Consider the following 23,423-nt stretch of genomic DNA (forward strand, 5'->3'; position numbering starts at 1 on the left):
CTCTATTAGTCTGGATCTCTATGGGTATCTATGAGTCTCTGTGAGTCTCTATTAGTCGGGGTCTCTATGGGTATCTATGAGTATCTGTGGGTCTCTAATAGTCTGGATCTCTGTGGGTGTCTATGAGTCTCTGTGGGTCTCTATTAGTCTGGATCTCTGTGGGTATCTATGAGTCTCTGTGAGTCTCTATTAGTCGGGGTCTCTATGGGTGTCTATGAGTCTCTGTGGGTCTCTATTAGTCTGGATATCTATGGGTGTCTATGAGTCTCTGTGTGTCTCTATTAGTCTGGGTCTCTGTGGGTATCTATGAGTCTCTGTGGGTCTCTATTAGTCTGGATCTCTGTGGGTATCTATGAGTCTCTGTGGGTCTCTATTAGTCTGGGTCTCTATGGGTGTCTATGAGTCTCTGTGAGTCTCTATTAGTCTAGATCTCTATGGGTGTCTATGAGTCTCTGTGTGTCTCTATTAGTCTGGATCTCTATGGGTGTCTATGTGTCTCTATGAGTCTCTAGTATTCTGGATCTCGGTGGGTATCTATGAGTCTCTTTGGGTCTCTATTAGTCTGGGTCTCTATGGGTATCTGTGTGTCTCTATGAGTCTCTAGTATTCTGGATCTCGGTGGGTATCTATGAGTCTCTGTGGGTCTCTATTAGTCTGGGTCTCTATGGGTGTCTATGAGTCTCTGTGGGTCTCTATTAGTTTGGATCTCTATGGGTATCTATGAGTCTCTGTGCGTCTCTATTAGTATGGATCTCTATGGGTGTCTATGAGTCTCTGTGGGTCTCTATTAGTCTGGGTCTCTATGGGTGTCTATGAGTCTATGTGGGTCTCTATTAGTCTGGATCTCTATGGGTGTCTATGAGTCTCTGTGAGTCTCTATTAGTCTGGATCTCTATGGGTGTCTATGAGTCTCTGTGGGTCTCTGTTAGTCTGGATATCTATGGGTGTCTATGAGTCTCTGTGGGTCTCTATTAGTCTGGATATCTATGGGTGTCTATGAGTCTCTGTGGGTCTCTATTAGTCTGGATATCTATGGGTGTCTATGAGTCTCTGTGGGTCTCTATTAGTCTGGATCTCTATGAGTGTCTATGAGTCTCTGTGGGTCTCTATTAGTCTGGATATCTATGGGTGTCTATGAGTCTCTGTGAGTCTCTATGAGTCTGGATCTCTATGGGTGTCTATGAGTCTCTGTGGGTCTCTATTAGTCTGGATCTCTATGGGTATCTGTGTGTCTCTGTGGGTCTCTATTAGTCTGGGTCTCTATGGGTGTCTATGAGTTTCTGTGGGTCTCTATTAGTCTGGATATCTATGGGTGTCTATGAGTCTCTGTGTGTCTCAATTAGTCTAGATCTCTATGGGTATCTATGAGTCTCTGTGAGTCTCTATTAGTCTGGGTCTCTATGGGTGTCTATGAGTCTCTGTGAGTCTCTATTAGTCTGGATATTTATGGGTGTCTATGAGTCTCTGTGGGTCTCTATTAGTCTGGATATCTATGGGTGTCTATGAGTCTCTGTGGGTCTCTATTAGTATGGGTCTCTATGGGTGTCTATGAGTCTCTGTGGGTCTCTATTAGTCTGGATATCTATGGGTGTCTCTGAGTCTCTGTGAGTCTCTATTAGTCTGGATATCTATGGGTGTCTATGAGTCTCTGTGTGTCTCTATTAGTCTGGGTCTCTATGGGTATCTATGAGTCTCTGTGAGTCTCTATTAGTCTGGATCTCGGTGGGTGTCTGTGTGTCTTTGTGGGTCTCTATGAGTTTGGATCTCTATGGGTATCTATGAGTCTCTGTGGGTCGCCACAAGGGGCCGTCCATAAATGACGTCACGCACCTGGGGGGGGGGGTGAGAAATGTGACGTCACATTAAAATACACAACTTTAAATAAATATAGACAACACGTTCTACTAAAATAAATAGACTTTTAAAATGTTTTCTCCTACAACATCAGAGTGCAGCGCCACATTAAATACGCACTACAATGACAATAGTTTTAAGCGATTTGAAGCATGTTTTATTTTGGGGGGGAGGGGGGGCAGAGCTTTGTGACGTCATATTTGAGGGGGGGTTGACTTTTTGTGACGCCGTGTGACGAGGGGGGGGGTCAAAAATCGTCCAAAATCGCGTGACGTCATTTATGGACGCCCCCTTTTGCATTTTAACATCTTAACACAACTGTTTTATTGCCACAACAGACAAAACCTTTGTTATATATTTTGATAGTGACGAGGGAGGTCCCATTCTTGATTTGAAGCTTTCGTGACTCCAGGAATCCCCAAACTCTTTGGTTCTTCGGTAAAGTCACGTAGGTGAAAAAATTAAATAAATTACATAAAAAAATAATACATTATTTTTAAATACAAATAAATACATTATTTTTTATTTACCGAAAGAACCAAAAAAATCAAATATCACAAAAAATAATATATTACGACACAGCAAGAAGAAACTGCTGCTGTGGTTGTCCCACCTGATGACGATTGCTTGTGTTGCGATCGAAACGTCGTGATCTATTATTTTTTGTAATATTTTATTTCATTCTTTTTTCTAACTACGCGACTTTACCGAAATAATCAGAGTGTCTTCTTGATTATTTAGGTAAAGTCACGTAGAAGGGAAAAAAAACCTAATAAAATAAAATTCCCACGACGTTTCGGCCACAACACAAGCAGCCGTCCTCAGGTGAAGAAACAAAAAATAAAATAAAATCCTCAGGTGAAGGAACAAAAAAAAATCCTCAGGTGAAGAAACAAAAAATAAAATACAATCCTCAGGTGAAGAAACAAAAAATAAAATAAAATACTCTGGTGAATAAACCAAAAAAATCCTCAGGTGAAGAAACAAAAAATAAAATCCTCAGGTGAAGAAACAAAAAAAATCCTCAGGTGAAGAAACAAAAAATTAAATAAAATCCTCAGGTGAAGAAACAAAAAAAATCCTCAGGTGAAGAAACAAAAAATAAAATCCTCAGGTGAAGAAACAAAACATAAAATAAAATCCTCAGGTGAAGAAACAAAAAAATCCTCAGGTGAAGAAACATAAAATAAAATCCTCAGGTGAAGAAACAAAACATGAAATAAAATCCTCAGGTGAAGAAACAAAAAAAATCCTCAGGTGAAGAAACAAAAAATAAAATAAAATCCTCAGGTGAAGAAACAAAACATAAAATAAAATCCTCAGGTGAAGAAACAAAACATAAAATAAAATCCTCAGGTGAAGAAACAAAAAAAATCCTCAGGTGAAGAAACAAAAAATAAAATAAAATCCTCAGGTGAAGAAACAAAACATAAAATAAAATCCTCAGGTGAAGAAACAAAAAAAATCATCAGGTGAAGAAACTAAAAAATAAATAAAATCCTCAGGTGAAGAAACAAAAAATAAAATAAAATCCTCAGGTGAAGAAACAAAAAATATCCTCAGGTGAAGAAACAAAAAATAAAATAAAATCCTCAGGTGAAGAAACAAAACATAAAATAAAATCCTCAGGTGAAGAAACAAAAAAAATCCTCAGGTGAAGAAACAAAAAATGAAATAAAATCCTCAGGTGAAGAAACAAAAAATAAAATAAAATCCTCAGGTGAAGAAACAAAAAATAAAATAAAATCCTCAGGTGAAGAAACAAAAAAAATCCTCAGGTGAAGAAACAAAAAATAAAATAAAATCCTCAGGTGAAGAAACAAAACATAAAATAAAATCCTCAGGTGAAGAAACAAAAAAAATCCTCAGGTGAAGAAACAAAAAATAAAATAAAATCCTCAGGTGAAGAAACAAAACATAAAATAAAATCCTCAGGTGAAGAAACAAAAAAAATCCTCAGGTGAAGAAACAAAAAAAATCCTCAGGTGAAAAAAACTAAAATTTTTTTGAAAGAGTCAGCGAGGTCCATGAAGTACAGTGCACAACAACAACAATGACAGGACAGAATCGATTCCCGATCCAGGCTATCACAACCCGCAAACATAATTATCGACTCGGAATCGATTCCCCTCCAACTCCCCCCAGACGCCATTGAATTCGCCGTCGATTTAAACTGCAACGTCGATTCACGGGAATCGATTCTCGTCTTCACCACTTAAAAAGAGCATGGCGGATGCAGTGGTGGCGTTGCTCGCTCGCCTCGGAAGCTGCGATGATCGAGCCGAGGCCTTGCAGAGCCTCAAGACGGCGGTGTTCGCCTCGCAGCCCTCCACACTCGCCGGCGTCAGCCTGGAGCCGCTCTTCGACATCCTCGACTGCGGGGATAGGTGCGTGAGCGTTTCCCACTAAACCGGTCATCTCAGTCAGTCGACCCACGGCACCTGCTGGGTCTGTCCCGTGACCTGCACCTAGCCTGGCACAGTAGGGGGTACAGGTGGTGCATCTACCGGCCATCTCAGTCAGTCCCACGGCACCTGCTGGGTCTGTCCCGTGACCTGCACCTAGCCTGGCACAGTACGGTTACAGGTGGTGCATCTGTCGGTCATTTCAGTCAGTCAACCCACGGGACCTGCTGGGTCTGTCCCGTGACCTGCACCTAGCCTGGCACAGTAGGGGTACAGGTGGTGGTGCATCTACCGGTCATTCTCAGTCAGTCGACCCACGGCACCTGCTGGGTCTGTCCCGTGACCTCCTGCACCTAGCCTGGCACAATAGGGGTACAGGTGGTGCATCTACCTGTCAACTCCGTCAACCCATGGTACCTGCTGTGTCTGTCCCGTGACCTGCACCTAGCCTGGCACAGTAGGGGTACAGGTGGTGCATCTACCGGTCATCTCAGTCAACCCACGGCACCTGCTGGGTCTGTCCCGTGACCTCCTCCTGCACCTAGCCTGGCACAGTAGGGGTACAGGTGGTGCATCTACCGGTCATTCTCAGTCAACCCACGGCACCTGCTGGGTCTGTCCCGTGACCTCCTGCTGCACCTAGCCTGGCACAGTAGGGGTACAGGTGGTGCATCTACCGGTCATCTCAGTCAGTCAACCCACGGAACCTGCTGGGTCTGTCCCGTGACCTGCACCTAGCCTGGCACAGTGGGGGGGTACAGGTGGTAACACGCGTGTTGGTGTGTTTAGTTTGTTGTCCATCCCCCCGAACCTCCAATTAGGACGGCTGTCTACGTACGGTGCGAATGAAGTTCAACGTTACATGCAAGGTGCACCTAGCGTGGCACAAGCGCCGTGGTGACGTCACTGCTGCTGCTGCTGTCACTGCTGCTGCTGCCGCGACTGCTGCTGTTGCTGCTGTTGTTGTTACTGCTGCTGCTGTCACTGCTGCTGCTGCCGCGACTGCTGCTGTTGCTGCTGTTGTTGTTACTGCTGCTGTTGTCGCTGCTGTTGTTGTTACTGCTGCTGCTGTCGCTGCTTCTGCTGCCGCGATTGCTGCTACGGCTGTCGCTGCTGCTGCTACTACTGCTGCTACTACTGCTGCTGCTGCTGTTGTCGCTGTTGCTGCTGCTGCTACTACTGCTGTTGTCGCTGTTGCTGCTTCTGCTGCTGCTGTCGCTGCTGCTGTTGCTACTGCTGCTGCTGCTGTTGCTGCTGCTGCTGCTGTTGCTGCTGCTACTGCTGTTATTGCTGCTGTTGCTACGGCTGCTACTGCTGCTACTGCTGCTGTTGCTGCTGCTTCTGCTACTGCTGCTACTACTGCTGCTGCTACTGCTGCTACTACTGCTGCTGCTACTGCTGCTGTTGTCGCTGTTGCTGCTGTCGCTGCTGCTGCTACTGCTGTTGTTGCCACTGCTGCTACTGCTTTTGTTGCTGCTGCTGTCACTGTTGCTGCTGCTGTTGCTGCTGCTGTTGCTGCTGCTGCTACTGCTGCTGCTGCTACTGCTGCTGCTGCTACTGCTGCTGCTATCGCTGCTGCTGTCGCTGCTGCTCCTGCTGCTGCTGCCTGGCGGTGTTGCTGCTTTTGCTGCTGCTGTCGCTGCTTCTGCTGCTGTTGCTACTGCTGCTGCTGTTGTCGCTGCTGCTGCTGCTGTCACTGCTGCTGCTGCTGCTTGGTGGTGCTGCTGCTGCTACTGCTGCTACTACTGCTGCTGCTACTGTCGCTGCTGCTGCTACTACTACTGCTGCTGCTACTGCTGCTGCTGTTGTCGCTGTTGCTGCTGTCGTCGCTGTTGCTGCTGTCTCTGTTGCTGCTGTCGCTACTGCTGCTGCTACTGCTGCTATCGCTGCTGTCACTGTTGCTGCTGCTGCAACTGCTGCTGCTGCTACTGCTGCTACTGCTGCTACTGCTGCTGCTGCTGCACAGGGAGCACACGGAGCTGTGCTGCACCGTGCTGGAGCGGGCTCTGCACGGCGAGCAGCCCCAGCGTCTCCTCACCGCGCATCGCCACAACCTCACCCGGGGCCTTCTGCACCCGCACGAGCTCGTCCGCCTTCTCTCCCTCACTCTGGTGACTCTTCATCAATTTTTATTGTTACTGCGCTATTATCATCATCATTACGGACGTTTTAAAACACATTGTCCTGCGGAGGGAGCTGGTAGGAACGTTGGGTTGCTCGGTCAACGGCGGCGTGGTGTATTCCGCAAATATGCCCGACTGTGAGGACGGGCACAAGCCGGCATGAGTAGGTTAAACGTTGAGTTTTATAAGGGCACCACGGGGTGACCAGCCCCTCCCCACCCAGCCCCTCCCCTCCAACCCCCCACCCAGCCCCACCCTCCCCACCCAGCCCCTCCCCACCCTCCCCACCCAGCCCTTCCCCACCCTCCCCACCCAGCCCCTCCCCTCCCCACCCAGCCCCACCCTCCCCACCCAGCCCCTCCCCACCCTCCCCTCCCCACCCAGCCCCTCCCTCCCCACCAGCCCCTCCCCACCCTCCCCTCCCCACCCAGCCCCTCCCTCCCCACCCAGCCCCTCCCCACCCTCCCCACCCAGCGGTGACATTTAAACAAGCGGTTGTGAACCCCGGCCGCACCACGGCCGCCGTTGCTCTGGGTTACCTGGGTGTCGTCCCGGACGTGGTGTCGTCCCGGACGCACTCGGTGACGTGCGAGAGAAGGTCCGGTTGTCTCGCGATGTTCCCGACGCACGACGCGATCCTCTCGATCTGAGAACAAACAATTCCACCGCTGGTCGAAGGCCTCCTCCCCCTTCCCATCTCTCGGGAGAATCGCGGTGACGCAACAGTCAGTCCATCATTAGACCTCCTTTGCCAGTACTAAAATATGATAATAGGGTTTTTCCCCTTTTTTCTGGCAACAAAATTGAAATCTTTTTACAAGGAATCATGTGGTGCATTCACCATAATACTTGTGGTCAACATGCAAACAAAAAACACACTGATAATTCTATGATGCATTGCCCTTGAAACTGATTGGTCCACACCAAAGACGGCACTCTTTTGAGCCTCGTCTCAATTGGTGCTAGACCAGAGGACGCCAAAAGGCGTAACGCTCAAAGACAATGGCACTATCAAAGTAATGAGGGCTCGGGGTGAGCATCTACATCATTAGACACCTTTTGCTTGTTTGCATTTTGACCACAAGTATTGTGGTTAATGCACACACGATTCCTCGTAAAAAGGTTTCAGTTTTGTTGCCAGAAAAAAGGGGAAAACCCCTACTCTTAGGTTTTTTTTGGGTAAAGTCACGTAGGTGAAAAATTTAAATTAATAAAAGTAATAATAGAAATAAAATAATAAAAATCACGACGTTTCGGAGGCAACACAAGTCTCCGTCATCAGGTGAGACCGTCACAGCCAGATTTACTGTATCAAGTGAGGCAAAAATTCCAAAATACAAGCTCTTAAATACACGTTAAGGGGGGGAGGAGGGGGGAGGGGCTTGACTTGTATTTAAGAACTTGTATCTTGAAAAAGCCTTTAGACATGCGGTGGGGAGGCAACGCTCGTGGCTTGTCATGCGGCACTGTGGAGGCAGGGAGGGTTTGCGGATCACCCGCACAGACGTTGCTAAAGGCGCTTCACCGTAGAGCGTCGAGGTGTCGTACCCTGGCTTGCCAGCAGAATGCGGAACGGCAATAATTGTGGACTGATATCATCTCTCTCTTCTGTGTGGAATAGAGTATTGTCCCCCCGGTTTCCTATCATAGACCGTTCTAGCTCTGTATTGTCTAGAGACCCCATCAGAGGCAGTTCTGTGAGTCTGTTATCGTCTGGAGACTTAATCGGAGTCCGGGCCGGTCCATCAAATCTGTTCTCATCTCGAGGCTGATTGGTCAACGTCGCGTGGCGTGGCTCCATCGGTTAACGCGGCGCTTTGAGCGTCGGTGCGTTCACGCCGTCCGTGCCATCCGTCACGGTGGGAAGGGGGGGCCCTGTGAATCTCACGGAGATGGTGAAACTTTAGAACCTTTTCTTGCGTCGCTTGTTCGGAACTTTCCCTCGAGAAGACAAAAACGGCCGCAGTTATCGTGGGAGGTGCGCACAAATTTGAGGCCCGAATCGGAGCGTAAAGGACCGGAGCGCATTTGTAAACATCCTTCTCCCGCACCTCCGATTCCTTTCCCCGCACCTCCAATTCGCGTGGTTGGCTACGTATGGTGCGAAAGGTATTCGACATGCATACGGTGAGATTGAAGTTCAACATACTGCGAAAGAAGTTAAACCTACGTACATACGTACTTTGCGAAAGAAGTTAAACTTACATGCATACTTACGAAAGAAGTTAAACTTACGTACGTTGCTAAATAAGTTGAACGTACATACATTCGTCGCGGAGGTATGCGTGTATGTACGTTGAACTTCTTTCGCACCGTACGTAACCCGCAGTGCTGATCGGAGGTGAAGCGATAAGATCGGCTCGCTGTGCCAGGGACGGACGGGCTCACTGACTGACTGACTTAGGGACGGACTGATGGATTGACTGGCCGACTGACAATCGGACAGACTGACGGACATCACTGTTGCGTCGCCACGACTCTCCCGAGAGATGGGACAGGGCAGAGGGCCTTCGTCCAGCTTGTCGAATCGGTTGTCCTCAGATCGAGAGAATCGTGGGAGACGCGTCGTGCGTCGGGGACATCGCGAGCCAGCCGGACCTTCTCTCGCACGTCATCCAGTGCATCCGGGACGACACCACGTCCGTGGCCACCCAGGTAACCCAGCGCGTACGGCCGCCGCTCCTCGCAGAGGTGAGCCCCGGCGGCCGGGTTTCCGAATCGTTCGCGTCGCCCGTCTCGTCGTTGCGAAAGCAACGAGCGACAATAACAACAGTTGCAATGATTTACCCCATTGGAACCTCATTTGCCAGTAAAAAATATGATAATTGTTTTTTTTTTACCCTTCTATCTGGCAACAAAACTGACACCTTTTTTACAAGGAGTCATGTTTGCATAGACCACAATACCTGCAGCCATAATGCAAACCAAAACATAACTCTGATAATGTTTATCAGAGTTATGTTTTTGTGTTTATCAGAGTTATGTTTTTGTTTGCATTATGACTGCAGGTATCAGAGTTATGTTTTTGTTTGCATTATGACTGCAGGTATTGTGGTCTATGCAAACATGACTCCTTGTAAAAAACGTGTCAGTTTTGTTTGCCGGATGGAAGGGTAAAAAAACAATAACAACAATTGCAATGACGGTCACGATGCCGTCTTTTCCGCCACCGCACGGACAGGCCGTCCGCTGCCTGGCGCGCGTGGCCCACGCCAGGGAGGGCCTCCAAGCGCTCTTCACCGGTACCCTCCTCGCCAAGCTCAACGGCGTCATGGCGACCAGCGACGTCGTACGCTACCGCGTGTACGAGGTCAGAATTCTTCTTCCCTCATAATCAACGTTTTTGGGTTTAGATCGCGTTATTTATAAATGTGTCGTAACCCTCCACCACCCGACACAGCCAATCAGTAAAAAAATGTCACGTTGACAAAAGACAAATTAGTTCACTGCTTTAGCCCACCGGTGTGTTGAAGCGCGAAACCACAACATTTACAATTTGAGTACGACGTTTCGCTGGTAATTGCATCCAGCATCATCGGGCAATTCGCCAGAATGGTGAGGCTCTGCTGTGTCACCCGTCCTTCCCCCAGCAGCTTACTCCCTCGTCTGTGCTGTCGATGCAGTGCGACACGCCGGCCTTTGTGGGCGCTCGCTAACCGCACTCGCCCCGGCCGTCTGCGCAGACGCGCGAACCGTGGCGGGATGTTAGCTGCCTCGCCTGGCATGCAGGAGGCCGTGGGTTCGATCCCGACCTTGACCCTGTTAAATTTCGATTGAAAGCTTTCGTGACTGCAGGGATTCATCTTCTTGGTTCTTTCGGTAAAGTCACGTAGAAGGGAAATAATAAAATAATAAAAATAAAACATTTAATAATTCTCACGACGTTTCGGCCACAACGCAAGCAGCCGTCCTCAGGTGAAGAACAGGTCTGTCGGAAAGACAGCGTGACTTTACCGAAAGAACCAAGAAGACTTGACCCTGTTGTATAATTGGAGTTTGCGGTGCCTCTCTCTCCCTCCCCGTGGTCGCGTGGATTTTTCTCCGGGTCCTCCGGTTTTTCCCTCCCACGTTTAGAATCAACTTCACGCGTTCAGAGTATTTGGCTTACTATACATTTCCACATGATGATGATGATAAGCCACTTCGTTGGGCTATCATTTGTCGGCCAGGTCGCTTATTAAAAAGAGCTATGGAGGTCAGTGGGACTCACCTGGTAAAATAATAAAGGATTTAAAAACAAAGTTTTTCACTATAAATCCTTTATATGCGTGGCATCGGTTTTATTTTATCATTCATTTCTGTTTTTTTTTAGTAAGAGTTTCATATTTATTACATTGGTATTTTAAATTAAATATGAAAAAAAAAAATTCCTAAAAAGTGGAAAATTTTTGAAAAAAATTTTCACGAAAATATATTGTCACGCACAACGAGGCTGTGTGGAAAATGTCAGCTCGATTGGATCACGGGAAGTGGGTTAAAAAACGACCGAAAGATTTGCACGGTCGTAAGCGCGCAAGCAAGCAAGCGAACTTAATAATAAGGATTTAAACATCAAGTAATCGACCACACGGGGGATCTCTGTGTTTTGTGTGGATGCCGCAGCTGGTGGTGGAGATTGCGGGAGCGTCGCCCACGTCGCTGCGCTTCTGTGACGAGGCCGGGTTCATCTCCCGCCTCGTCGCCGAGCTGGTGGGCAATGATGTGCTCATCCGGTGAGACGGCACGCTCGCACGCTCGCACACTCGCACGCTCGCACACTCGGCCACCAGCTCACACTCTCACCCGCTCGCACGCTCAGCCACCAGCTCACACCCTCGCACACTCTCCCGCTCACACGCTCACCCGCTCACCCGCTCACACGGCTCACCCGCTCACACTCTCACCGCTCACATGGCTCTCCCGCTCACACTCTCACCCACTCACACTCTCACACTCTCACCCACTCACACTCTCACCCACTCACCCACTCACACTCTCACCCACTCACACTCTCACCCACTCACACTCTCACCCACTCACACTCTCACCCACTCACACTCTCACCCACTCACACTCTCACCCACTCACACTCTCACCCCTCACACTCTCACCGCTCACACTCTCACCGCTCACACTCTCACACACTCACACTCTCACACGCTCACACTCTCACCGCTCACACTCTGACCGCTCACACTCTCACACGCTCACACTCTCACACGCTCACACTCTCACCGCTCACACTCTCACCCGCTCACACTCACACGCTCACACTCTCACCGCTCACACTCTCACCCGCTCACACTCTCACCGCTCACACTCTCACCCGCTCACACTCTCACCGCTCACACTCTCACCGCTCACACTCTCACCCGCTCACACTCTCACCGCTCACACTCTCACCCGCTCACACTCTCACCCGCTCACACTCTCACCGCTCACACGCTCACCCGCTCACACTCTCACCGCTCACACTCTCACACGCTCACACTCTCACCGCTCACACTCTCACCGCTCACACTCTCACCGCTCACACTCTCACACGCTCACACTCTCACCGCTCACACTCGCACACTCTCACACGCTCACACTCTCACCGCTCACACTCTCACCGCTCACACTCTCACCGCTCACACTCTCACACGCTCACACTCTCACCGCTCACACTCTCACCCGCTCACACTCTCACCGCTCACACTCTCACCCGCTCACACTCTCACCGCTCACACTCTCACCGCTCACACGCTCACCCGCTCGCACTCTCACCGCTCACACTCTCACACGCTCACACTCTCACCGCTCACACTCTCACACGCTCACACTCTCACACGCTCACACTCTCACCGCTCACACTCGCACACTCTCACACGCTCACACTCTCACCGCTCACACTCTCACCGCTCACACTCTCACCGCTCACACTCTCACCGCTCACACTCTCACCCGCTCACACTCTCACCGCTCACACTCTCACACGCTCACACTCTCACCCGCTCACACTCTCACCGCTCACACTCTCACCCGCTCACACTCTCACACTCTCACACTCTCACCCACTCACCCACTCTCACCCACTCACACTCTCACCCGCTCACACTCTCACACTCTCACCCGCTCACACTCTCACCGCTCACACTCTCACACTCTCACCCACTCACACTCTCACCGCTCACACTCTCACACTCTCACCCGCTCACACTCTCACCCGCTCACACTCTCACACTCTCACCCGCTCACACTCTCACCCACTCACACTCTCACCCGCTCAGCTACCAGCTCACACTCTCACACTCTCACCCGCTCACACTCTCACACTCTCACACGCTCACCCACTCACCCACTCACACTCTCACCCGCTCAGCTACCAGCTCACACTCTCACACTCTCACCCGCTCACACTCTCACCAGCTCACACCCTCACCCGCTCACACTCTCACACTCTCACCCACTCACACTCTCACCCACTCACACGGCTCACCCGCTCACACGGCTCACCCGCTCACACACCCTCACCCGCTCACACGCTCACCCACTCACACTCTCACCAGCTCACACCCTCACCCGCTCACACTCTCACACTCTCACCCACTCACACTCTCACCCACTCACACGGCTCACCCGCTCACACGGCTCACCCGCTCACACACCCTCACCCGCTCACACGCTCACCCACTCACACTCTCACCCTCTCACCCACTCACACACTCACCCGCTCAGCCACCAGCTCACACCCTCACCCACTCACACTCTCACCCACTCACACTCTCACCTGCTCAGCTACCAGCTCACACCCTTGCCCGCTCAGCCACCAGCTCACACCCTCGCCCACTCCACCGCGGGCTGCGCCGGAGACCGCCACCTGTCTGTGCGCAGCGCGACGAGCGCAGAGACGGTGAGCGGCCTGGTGCGCTCCCCGCACGGCCGTCACCACCTCCTCCACGCCGGCATCGTGGACCGCATCGCCGGACTCCTGCAGGACGCACACAGCGACCCCTTCTGCGACCTCTACCTCCCCGGTGCCGAACACGGATCGCTTTACACCATGAGACATCTCCTTTACCAGTGTAATGTGAGGATATATCCGGCTCACTGACGTATCACAACTCGTCATGGTGATTGGCTCTGCCGGTCCTGGTTTACAGCCAATGGGGGGAAGCCTAGGGGCGTGGCCCTGACGTGATGGAAAAGGTGACAGCGGTAAGGATTGGTTCTGCTGGCTTTGGCCACAGCCAATGGGGAGATGAATCAGGGGCGTGGTCCCGGGAGCTGATGAGGGAGCCTGGAAGATTCCATGCAGGCTAACCAGGATTGGCGGAAACGTATCACGTGACCCGGGTATTAAATAGGGGTGGAGACGAACGACACGTGGTCAGAACGGGAACGAACAGAGGAAGGGGGCCACGCGGGAGCGGGGCTCCGGGTTGCCACGTGGCTACGTGCGTCTCTCTTTCTTTCTGTCCCTCTCACGCTGCCTATCAGCAGCGTGAAGGAAACTGTAATATAAGTTGAATAATAAAAGACGGATTCCAGAAGTCGCCTCAACGAGATTTATTACACCAGTGCCAAAATATAGTAGTAGGTTTTTACCCTTTCAACTGGTACAAAAACTGATACCTTTATACAAGGCATCATGTTTGCAATAACCACAACACAAGCAGTCAAAATGCAAACAAAAAGAAACAACTCTGATGATGATAATGATATGCACTGTCCTTGAAGCTGATTGGTCCACACCCGAGACAGCTTTTCTTAGAGCCTAGTCTCCAATGGTGTTGGACCAGATGACGCCAAAAGGCGCACAACTCAAAGACAGCGCAATATCAGAGTATTGAGAGCTCAGGGTAAGCATTTACACTATGAGACATCTCCTTTACCAGTGGCAAAATATAGTGATAGGTTTTTACCCTTTCAACTGGTACAAAAACTGACACCTTAATACAAGGCATCGTGTTTGCAATAACCACAACACAAGCAGTCAAAATGCAAACAAAAAGAAACAACTCTGATGATGATAATGATATGCACTGTCCTTGAAGCTGATTGGTCCACACCCGAGACAGCTTTTCTTAGAGCCTAGTCTCCATTGGTGTTGGACCAGATGGCAAAACTGACACCTTGTATAAAGGTGTCAGTTTTTGTACCAGTTGAAAGGGTAAAAACCTATCACTATATTTTGCCACTGGTAAAGGAGATGTCTCATAGTGTAAATGCTTCACCCCGAGCTCTCAATACTCTGATAGTGCGCTGTTTTTGAGTTGTACGCCTTTTGGCGTCTTCTGGTCCAACACCAATGGAGACTAGGCTCTAAGAAAAGCTGTCTCGGGTGTGGACCAATCAACTTCAAGGACAGTGCTTATCATTATCAGAGTTGTTTCTTTTTGTTTGCATTTTGACTGCTTGTGTTGTGGTTATTGCAACCATGATGCCTTGTATTAAGGTTTTTGTACCAGTTGAAAGGGTCAAAACCTACTACTACACTTGTTTAACCCAGGAAAGTCTCAGCGAGTTCTAAATCCCTTTTATTTTACCAGGCCCAAAGAACCAGCAGACCAACCCTCCGCGCGTGTCCCCGCCACCCCCCCTCCTCCCCTCTTCCCCCAGGTCTGGTGAAGTTCTTTGCCCGACTGGCGGTGCTGGAAGGGCCCGGGGCGCTGTGCGAGCGCTACCCTCCGTTCCTCGCCGCCGTCTCCTCCATGCTGCTGGGTCCGGAGCCCGGCCTCAACTCCGTGGCTCTCGACACCATCGGCCTCATCGCCCGCTCCGCCGAGGGCAAGCGAGTGCTCAGCAAGGAGGGTGAGTGGGTGGGCGGGCCAGCGGGCGGGCGGGCGGGTGGGTGGGTGTGTGGGTGTGTAGGTGTGTGGGTGAGTGGGCGATTGGGCATACGGGTGGGTGAGCGGGTGGGTGGGTGAGTGGGCGGGTAAGCGAGCGGACAGACCGGTGGGTGAGCGGGTGGGTGTGTGGGTGAGTGGGCGGTTGGGCGTACGGGCGGGTGAGCGGGCGGGCGGGTGAGTGGGTGGGTGGGTGAGTGGGCGGATAAGCGAGCAGACAGACCGGTGGGTGAGCAGGTGGGTGTGTGGGTGAGTGGGCGGTTGGACATACGGGCGGGTGAGCGGGCGGGTGGGTGAGTGGGTGGGTGAGCGAGCGGACAGACCGGTGGGTGAGCGGGTGGGTGAGCGGGCGGGCAGGTGGGTGGGCGGGTGAGCAGGCGGGCGGGGCAGACTGGCAGGTGAGCGAGCGGGTGGGTGAGCGGCCGGGCAGACTGGTGGTTGAGCGGGCGGGTGGGTGAGCGGTGGGTGAGGCAACACGTTCCGTGTCAATATCAACAAGTGTATAATGGGCGACGTTTCGGGTGACAGCCCTCCTGCACAGCATGCAACATTGAAGCCGGGTATTCGATTGTTTGCAGTCAGGGGGAGTGCACGTTTCCACCCTCCTCGAACGTCGTTAGAGATTGTCCAATCGGTGAACTGGGTACATCTCTTTATTGAACAGGCATGCAGTTCCCACAGCTGCTCAAGAGGATGGGGAACCTGATGCAGAACTCTCCCACTGAGATGCGGGCGCGATGCCTGGATGCCATCGCAGCCGTGCTGTCCGTGCCGGTAGGATCGCAGCTCGCCGGCATCCCCACTCGCCCAACCACTCGCCCACCCACCTGCATGCCCACGCGTGTAACCACATACACGGCAACTCGCCCACTCGCCCATGCAAATATCTACATACCCACTCACCCACCCACCCATCCAACTACACGCCCACGCATGTAAGCACATACACGGCTACTCACCCATCCAAACATCTACATGCACACTCACCCACCCACTTACTCACCCATCCAAATATCTACATGCACACTCACCCACCCACTTACTCACCCATGCAAACATCTACATGCACACTCACCCACCCACTTACTCACCCATCCAAACATCTACATGCACACTCACCCACCCACTTACTCACCCATCCAAATATCTACATGCACACTCACCCACCCACCTACATGCCAACGCATATAACCACATACACGGCTACTCACCCATCCAAACATCTACATGCACACTCACCCACCCACTTACTCACCCATACAAACATCTACATGCACACTCACCCACCCACTTACTCACCCATACAAACATCTACATGCACACTCACCCACCCACTTACTCACCCATACAAATATCTACATGCACACTCACCCACCCACTTACTCACCCATCCAAATATCTACATGCACACTCACCCACCCACTTACTCACCCATTCAAACATCTACATGCACACTCACCCACCCACTTACTCACCCATCCAAATATCTACATGCACACTCACCCACCCACCTACATGCCAACGCATATAACCACATACACGGATACTCACCCATCCAAACATCTACATGTACACTCACCCACCCACTTACTCACCCATCCAAACATCTACATGCACACTCACCCACCCACTTACTCACCCATCCAAATATCTACATGCACACTCACCCACCCACCTACATGCCCACACATGTAACCACATACACGGCTACTCACCCATTCAAACATCTACATGCACACTCACCCACCCACTTACTCACCCATCCAAATATCTGTGGTGTGTGTGTTGACGATGTGTGTGTTGGCGGTGTGTGTGTGTGTAATTTCCGTGTGTGTGTGTGTTGGCGGTGTGTGTGTGTTGGCGGTGTGTGTGTGTAATTTCCGTGTGTGTGTGTATTGCCGGTGTGTGCGTGTTGGCGGTGTGTGTGTTTTGGCGGTGTGTGTGTTTTGGCGGTGTGTGTGTTGGCGGTGTGTGTGTTGGCGGTGTGTGTGTGTGTAATTTCCGTGTGTGTATGTGTGTGTGTGTTGGCGGTGTGTGTGTGTTGGCGGTGTGTGTGTGTTGGCGGTGTGTGTGTGTTGGCGGTGTGTGTGTGTAATTTCCGTGTGTGTATGTGTGTGTGTGTTGGCGGTGTGTGTGTGTGTTGGCGGTGTGTGTGTGTTGGCGGTGTGTGTGTGTTGGCGGTGTGTGTGTGTTGGCGGTGTGTGTGTGTTGGCGGTGTGTGTGTTGGCGGTGTGTGTGTTGGCGGTGTGTGTGTGTGTTGGCGGTGTGTGTATGTGTTGGCGGTGTGTGTATTGGCGGTGTGTGTGTGTTGGCGGTGTGTGTGTGTTGGCGGTGTGTGTGTGTTGGCGGTGTGTGTGTGTTGGCGGTGTGTGTGGGTGTGTGTGTGTTGGTGGTGTGTGTGTTGGCGGTGTGTGTGTGTGTTGGCGGTGTGTGTGTGTGTTGGCGGTGTGTGTGTGTGTTGGCGGTGTGTGTGTGTTGGCGGTGTGTGTGTGTGTTGGCGGTGTGTGTGTGTTGGCGGTGTGTGTGTGTTGGCGGTGTGTGTGTGTTGGCGGTGTGTGTGTGTGTGTGTTGGCGGTGTGTGTGTGTAATTTCCGTGTGTGTGTTGGCGGTGTGTGTGTGTAATTTCCGTGTGTGTGTTGGCGGTGTGTGTGTGTGTTGGCGGTGTGTGTGTGTGTTGGCGGTGTGTGTGTGTGTGTGTTGGCGGTGTGTGTGTGTATGTGTTGGCGGTGTGTGTGTTGGCGGTGTGTGTGTGTATGTGTTGGCGGTGTGTGTGTTGGCGGTGTGTGTGTGTGTGCGTGTTGGCGGTGTGTGTGTTGGCGGTGTGTGTGTGTGTGCGTGTTGGCGGTGTGTGTGTGTAATTTCCGTGTGTGTGTGTTGGCGGTGTGTGTGTGTTGGTGGTATTTTGTATTGGCGGTGTGTGTGTGTGTTGGCGGTGTGTATGTGTGTGTGTAAGGAGGGTGAGGGTGAGGAGGCGGTGGAGGTGAGCGAGCGGTGGTTCTGGGCCCTCGCTCCGCGCCCCTTCGACCTTCTCCGCGGGATCTGCACTCAGCCCTTCCCCGAGCTCCACTGCAGTGCCCTGCACGTCCTCACGGTGCGATCGCTCTCCCTGCCTCGTCTCCCCCTGCAGTTTTTCTCATCTCTTTCGGTAAAGTCACGTAGGTAGAGAAAATAATAGATCACGACGTTTCGATCGCAACACAAGCAATCGTCATCAGGTGGGACAACCACAGCAAGAAAAACTGCTGAAGTAGACAACCACAGCAAGAACAAGTAAACACGTAAAAACAAAGTTTTTCACTATAAATCCTTTATATGCGTGGCATCGGGGTGGCTAGAGTCCTCTCGTCCTCTGGCTTGAGATGGCTGCCACCTATGGGTCAGATGATTGTCTGGCACCATTAAGCAATTGGTAATTAGTTACATTTTTTTCCCTAAAAAGTGTAAAATTTTGGAAAAAAAATTTCACGAAAATTAATTGTCACGCACAACGAGTCTGTGTGCAAAATGTCAGCTCGATTGGATCACGGGAAGTGGGTTAAAAAACGACCGAAAGATTTGCACGGTCCTAAGCAAGCAAGCGAACTTAATATAAAGGATTTTAAAAGCAGTTTTTCTGGCTGTGGTTGTTCCACCTGATGACGATTGCTTGTGTTGCGATCGAAACGTCGTGATCTATTATTTTATACCCACGTGACTTTACCGAAAGAACCAAAGAGTATGGACTCCTGCAGTCACGAAAGCTTCAAATCGAGATTTTTTTTCTCATCTCTTTGTGTCCACTCTATTGTTTATCTCGCTCCCTGCAGCCATCAGCCGTGCATTTCTACGTCTCTTTCCCTGAACAGCAATAACACAGCAGGATGTTACCACCCTCGATAGCAGCAGCAGCAGCACAACTGCTCTGTCCACCACCACCACCATCATCATCTCCACCATCGTCATGGATAGCAGCAGCACTAACAGCCGTAGCACGATGACTATACCTCCATCATCATCGCCATCACCACGACTGCCATCGTCGCCGCCGCCACCATCGTTTGCGTCTGGAGTAGCAGCAGCAGCATCATCATCAGCGCTAATTCTGGCATCGTCATCACAATTATAACAATGTGGTTCTTACTACAATGTTGAACATCATCATCACCACCACCATCAACATCACCATCACCACCAGTATCACCATCATCACCACCAACAATCACAACAAACTCACTAACAACCTCCTGCCACTCTCTCACAGCCCTAACCCTCACCCGCACCCTAACCCACACCCTCACCCGCACCCTAACCACACCCTCACCCACACCCTAACCCACACGTTAACCCACACGCTAACCCTCACCCACACCCTCACCCACACCCTCACCCACACCCTCACCCTCACCCTAACCCACACCCTAACCCACACCCTAACCCTAACCCACACCCTAACCCACGCCCTAACCACACCCTCACCCACACCCGCACCCTAACCTGAACCCTCACCCACATGCTAACCCACACCCTCACCAACACACACACCCTCACCCACACCCGCACCCTCACCCACACCCTAACCCACACCCTCACCCACACTCTAACTCGAACCCACACCCGCACCCTCACCCTAACCCACACCCTCACCCACACTCTAACTCGAACCCACACCCGTACCCTCACCCACACCCTAACCCACACCCTCACCCACACTCTAACTCGAACCCACACCCGTACCCGCACCCTCACCCTAACCCACACCCTCACCCACACTCTAACTCGAACCCACACCCATACCCTCACCCACACCCTAACCCACACCCTCACCCACACTCTAACTCGAACCCACACCCGTACCCTCACCCACACCCTAACCCACACCCTCACCCACACTCTAACTCGAACCCTCACCCTAACCCTCACCCACACCCTAACCCACACCTTGCTTACCTCTCAGGCGATCGCAGGGCAGCCGTGGGCCCAGCGCCTCATGTCGGACTCCCCGGGCTTCGTCGAGTTCCTGACGGACCGCTCGCCGGGGCCCGGCAAGGAGGCGCGTGAGGCCCGGCACGCGCTGGTGCGGGCGCTGGCCGAGTCGGCCACGGCCCCCGGGACGCTGGGAGGGCCCGCAGTGCTGAGGCTGCGAGTGCACGCACGGGAGGGGCCGCACCGCGTACGGGCTGAGGCGCGCATCGTTGCCATGGAGGGCGCCGAGTGACGAGGTGGAGCTCGCGTGTAGCGGTGGTGTGTGTGGGAGCGGTGGTGTGTGTGTGTGTGTGGGGAGCGGTAGTGTAGCGGTGGTGTGTGTGGGAGCGGTGGTGTGTGTGTGTGTGTGGGAAGCGGTGGTGTGTGTGTGTGTTTGGGGAGCGGTAGTGTAGCGGTTAGCGTGCTGCGCTGCGCTACGAACCCAGCGGACCGAGTTCCATACCCGCTCACGGCCAACACCAGTGACAGTTATCTGAAGCGGTCCTTGGCCTTCCCTAGGTCGACTCAGCCTTAAACGAGTACCTGGCGTGGTGTGTAAATTTCGCCACTCAGGAGACAAAGGTGGCCGGGCATGGTGCTGACCACCTCACCCACTTCTGTGCCCTGCCGGCCTTCATAGGTGCTCGCTCACAGCACTTGCCCCAACAGTCTGTTCAGGCTATATGGGGTAGTCTTAGTTTTTTCGTATCAGCTTATATGGAGGAGGAGGCTCGTGAAGGACGCTACTGGGCAGTTGGAGGCAGTCGCCCTCCAGCAGCCACGGAGGGCGGAGGAGCGACGCTCACAACAACGAGCGGAGCGCCGGGCGGCTAAAACGCAGCGAGTTGGCACAGTAGGGGGCACAGGTGGTGCATCGGCCACTCATCTCAGTCGGTCGACCCGGGGCACCCGAGTCTGTCCCATGACCCCGTGTCAGCGAGCCTTCGACACTTCACGTGGTCTCAAAGCCCACCGAGCCTGGCACAGGCACCATGGCGGTTATTATTATTATTATTGGTGAGCATGGTGATGGGAATGATGGAGATCTCATCTCGGCGAAATCCGTTGGTGCCCCCGCCCCTCCGCAGAGGTCGCAACCGGGTACCCGATACCCGTACCCTACCTGATACCCGGAAACGGGTACGGGTACCCGTTTGCGACCCTGGTGCGGCCGGGTACGGGTAGACCGTGAGTCACTGGTGAGTAACTGTTTGTCACTCATTTCCCAACGTCTTGTCTCTTCTCACAATTCAAGTTCCTAGAATCAACCCACCCGCGCCTGCAACATGGCTTCATCCCAGAGGTCGCAATCAGGTACCCGATACCCGTACCCTACCCGGCCGGGTACGGGTAGGGTACGGGTACGGCCGGGTACAGGTTCGGGTACCCGTTTGCGACCCTGCTGCGGCCGGGTATGGGTACGGGTAAGGAATCAAAACCCGTTTGCGACCTCTGACCCTCCGTGCCTCCTTGCTTGCCCAACGCGTTCAACCTCCGCCACATCCCACGGCCGTGCCACAGGCGGCTATTGCAATGCTGGTCGGATCAATGTGTGCACGGGTGGCTCCGTGCAGTGCGAAAGGAAGTTCATCATACATACATACATACTGCCCATAGACTCAACACTGCCCATAGACTCAACACTGCTCATAGTTTCAACACTAGCCATAGACTCAACACTGCCCATAGACTCAACACTGCCCATAGACTCCACACTGCCCATAGACTCAACACTGCCCATAGACTCAACACTGCACCATAGACTCAACACTGCCCATAGACTCCACACTGCCCATAGACTCAACACTACCCATAGACTCAACACTGCCCATAGACTCAACACTGCCCATAGACTCAACACTGCCCATAGACTCAACACTGCCCATAGACTCAACACTGCCCATAGACTCAACACTGCCCATAGACTCAACACTACCCATAGACTCAACACTGCCCATAGACTCAACACTACCCATAGACTAACACTACCCATAGACTAACACTACCCATAGACTAACACTACCAATAGCCTCAACATTGCCCATAGACTCAACATTACCCATAGACTAACACTGCCCATAGACTCAACACTACCCATAGACTACCACTACCAATAGACTCAACATTGCCCATAGACTCAACACTAGCCAAAGACTCAACACTACCCATAGACTAACACTGCCCATAGACTCAACACTACCCATAGACTACCACTACCAATAGACTCAACACTGCCCATAGACTAACACTGCCCATAGCCTCAACACTACCCATAGACTACCACTACCAATAGACTCAACATTGCCCATAGACTCAACACTACCCATAGACTACCACTACCAATAGACTCAACATTGCCCATAGACTCAACACTACCCATAGACTACCACTACCAATAGACTCAACACTGCCCATAGACTCAACACTACCCATAGACTACCACTACCAATAGACTCAACATTGCCCATAGACTCAACACTAGCCAAAGACTCAACACTACCCATAGACTAACACTGCCCATAGACTCAACACTACCCATAGACTACCACTACCAATAGACTCAACACTGCCCATAGACTAACACTGCCCATAGCCTCAACACTGCACCTTCGATTAGCACAGTTGGCCACGTGCGGTGTGAAAGAAGCTCAACATTCCATACAGCAAACGGCGATAATGATTCGCTGGTTAAGATCGGTTGTTCAGGGTGGCGGGCAGCTTTGAGGTCAGAGTTGCCGAGCCTGTACCACCGAGAGCCTGGGTTCGAGTCCAGGAGACCCGGCCGCCTTGTGGCTCAACCGGCTTCTGGAGTTGTGGTCCCGGCCTGCCACCAATGGCTGTACGAAAAAAAAAACATCTACAATTTTTTTTTTGCTATTACTTAATCATAGTCCAGATCTTAAGACAAATTCCAGTTTGATTTACACGTGCTAAATGCTGTTTGCAAGGCCCGGGTCGTAGTTCGGTAGTCGTATTACCCTGGTTTGGATTTTCTTCTCGGCAGTTTAATTCCATTTATTGGCTTGATTTTTTTTTTTGCCTTTCTCCATATCTTGCGAATGTAAATTCGGCAGATTGCTACGGAATCGCAGCGGATGGCTTCAAGAGGCGGCGTGGGGGGGGGGAGACGCTGAGGTTCAGCCTCCGCGCTCGCCGCTAGAGTTCCGATAAGCGTAGGGGGTTCGCTGCGTGTGCCCTGTTTATTTTGTCAGAAAAAAATAAAAACGTGACGACGAAAAAAGAAAACTGCTCCTTGGTTTCGTTTTTCTTTTTAAACCCGCCGATCTTGTCAA

The 23,423-nt window shown here is 51.7% G+C and overlaps 1 protein-coding gene across 1 annotated transcript; it reads left to right on the top strand.

Moving 5' to 3' along the window:
• The first annotated feature begins 4,056 nt into the window (after positions 1-4,056).
• On the top strand, positions 4,057-22,558 carry PSMD5 (proteasome 26S subunit, non-ATPase 5). Its single transcript, XM_078881502.1, has 10 exons — positions 4,057-4,241; positions 6,226-6,370; positions 8,924-9,037; positions 9,564-9,692; positions 10,985-11,094; positions 13,235-13,377; positions 14,963-15,154; positions 15,854-15,963; positions 18,143-18,280; positions 20,123-22,558. Exons 1-10 carry the CDS (start codon positions 4,081-4,083, stop codon positions 20,381-20,383), a joined length of 1,503 nt encoding a protein of 500 aa, XP_078737628.1. The 5' UTR covers positions 4,057-4,080; the 3' UTR covers positions 20,384-22,558.
• The last annotated feature ends 865 nt before the right edge of the window (positions 22,559-23,423 follow it).

Source organism: Lampetra fluviatilis, chromosome 61, assembly GCF_964198595.1.
Source record: "Lampetra fluviatilis chromosome 61, kcLamFluv1.1, whole genome shotgun sequence".
Lineage (NCBI taxonomy): Eukaryota > Metazoa > Chordata > Hyperoartia > Petromyzontiformes > Petromyzontidae > Lampetra > Lampetra fluviatilis.

Coding starts and splice junctions, on each gene's coding strand:
- PSMD5 (XM_078881502.1), top strand. CDS start 4,081: ATGGCGGATGCAGTGGTGGCGTTGCTCGCTCGCCTCGGAAGCTGCGAT. Junction 4,242..6,225: donor ATCCTCGACTGCGGGGATAG/GTGCGTGAGCGT, acceptor GCTGCTGCACAG/GGAGCACACGGAGCTGTGCT. Junction 15,155..15,853: donor GCGAGTGCTCAGCAAGGAGG/GTGAGTGGGTGG, acceptor TTTATTGAACAG/GCATGCAGTTCCCACAGCTG.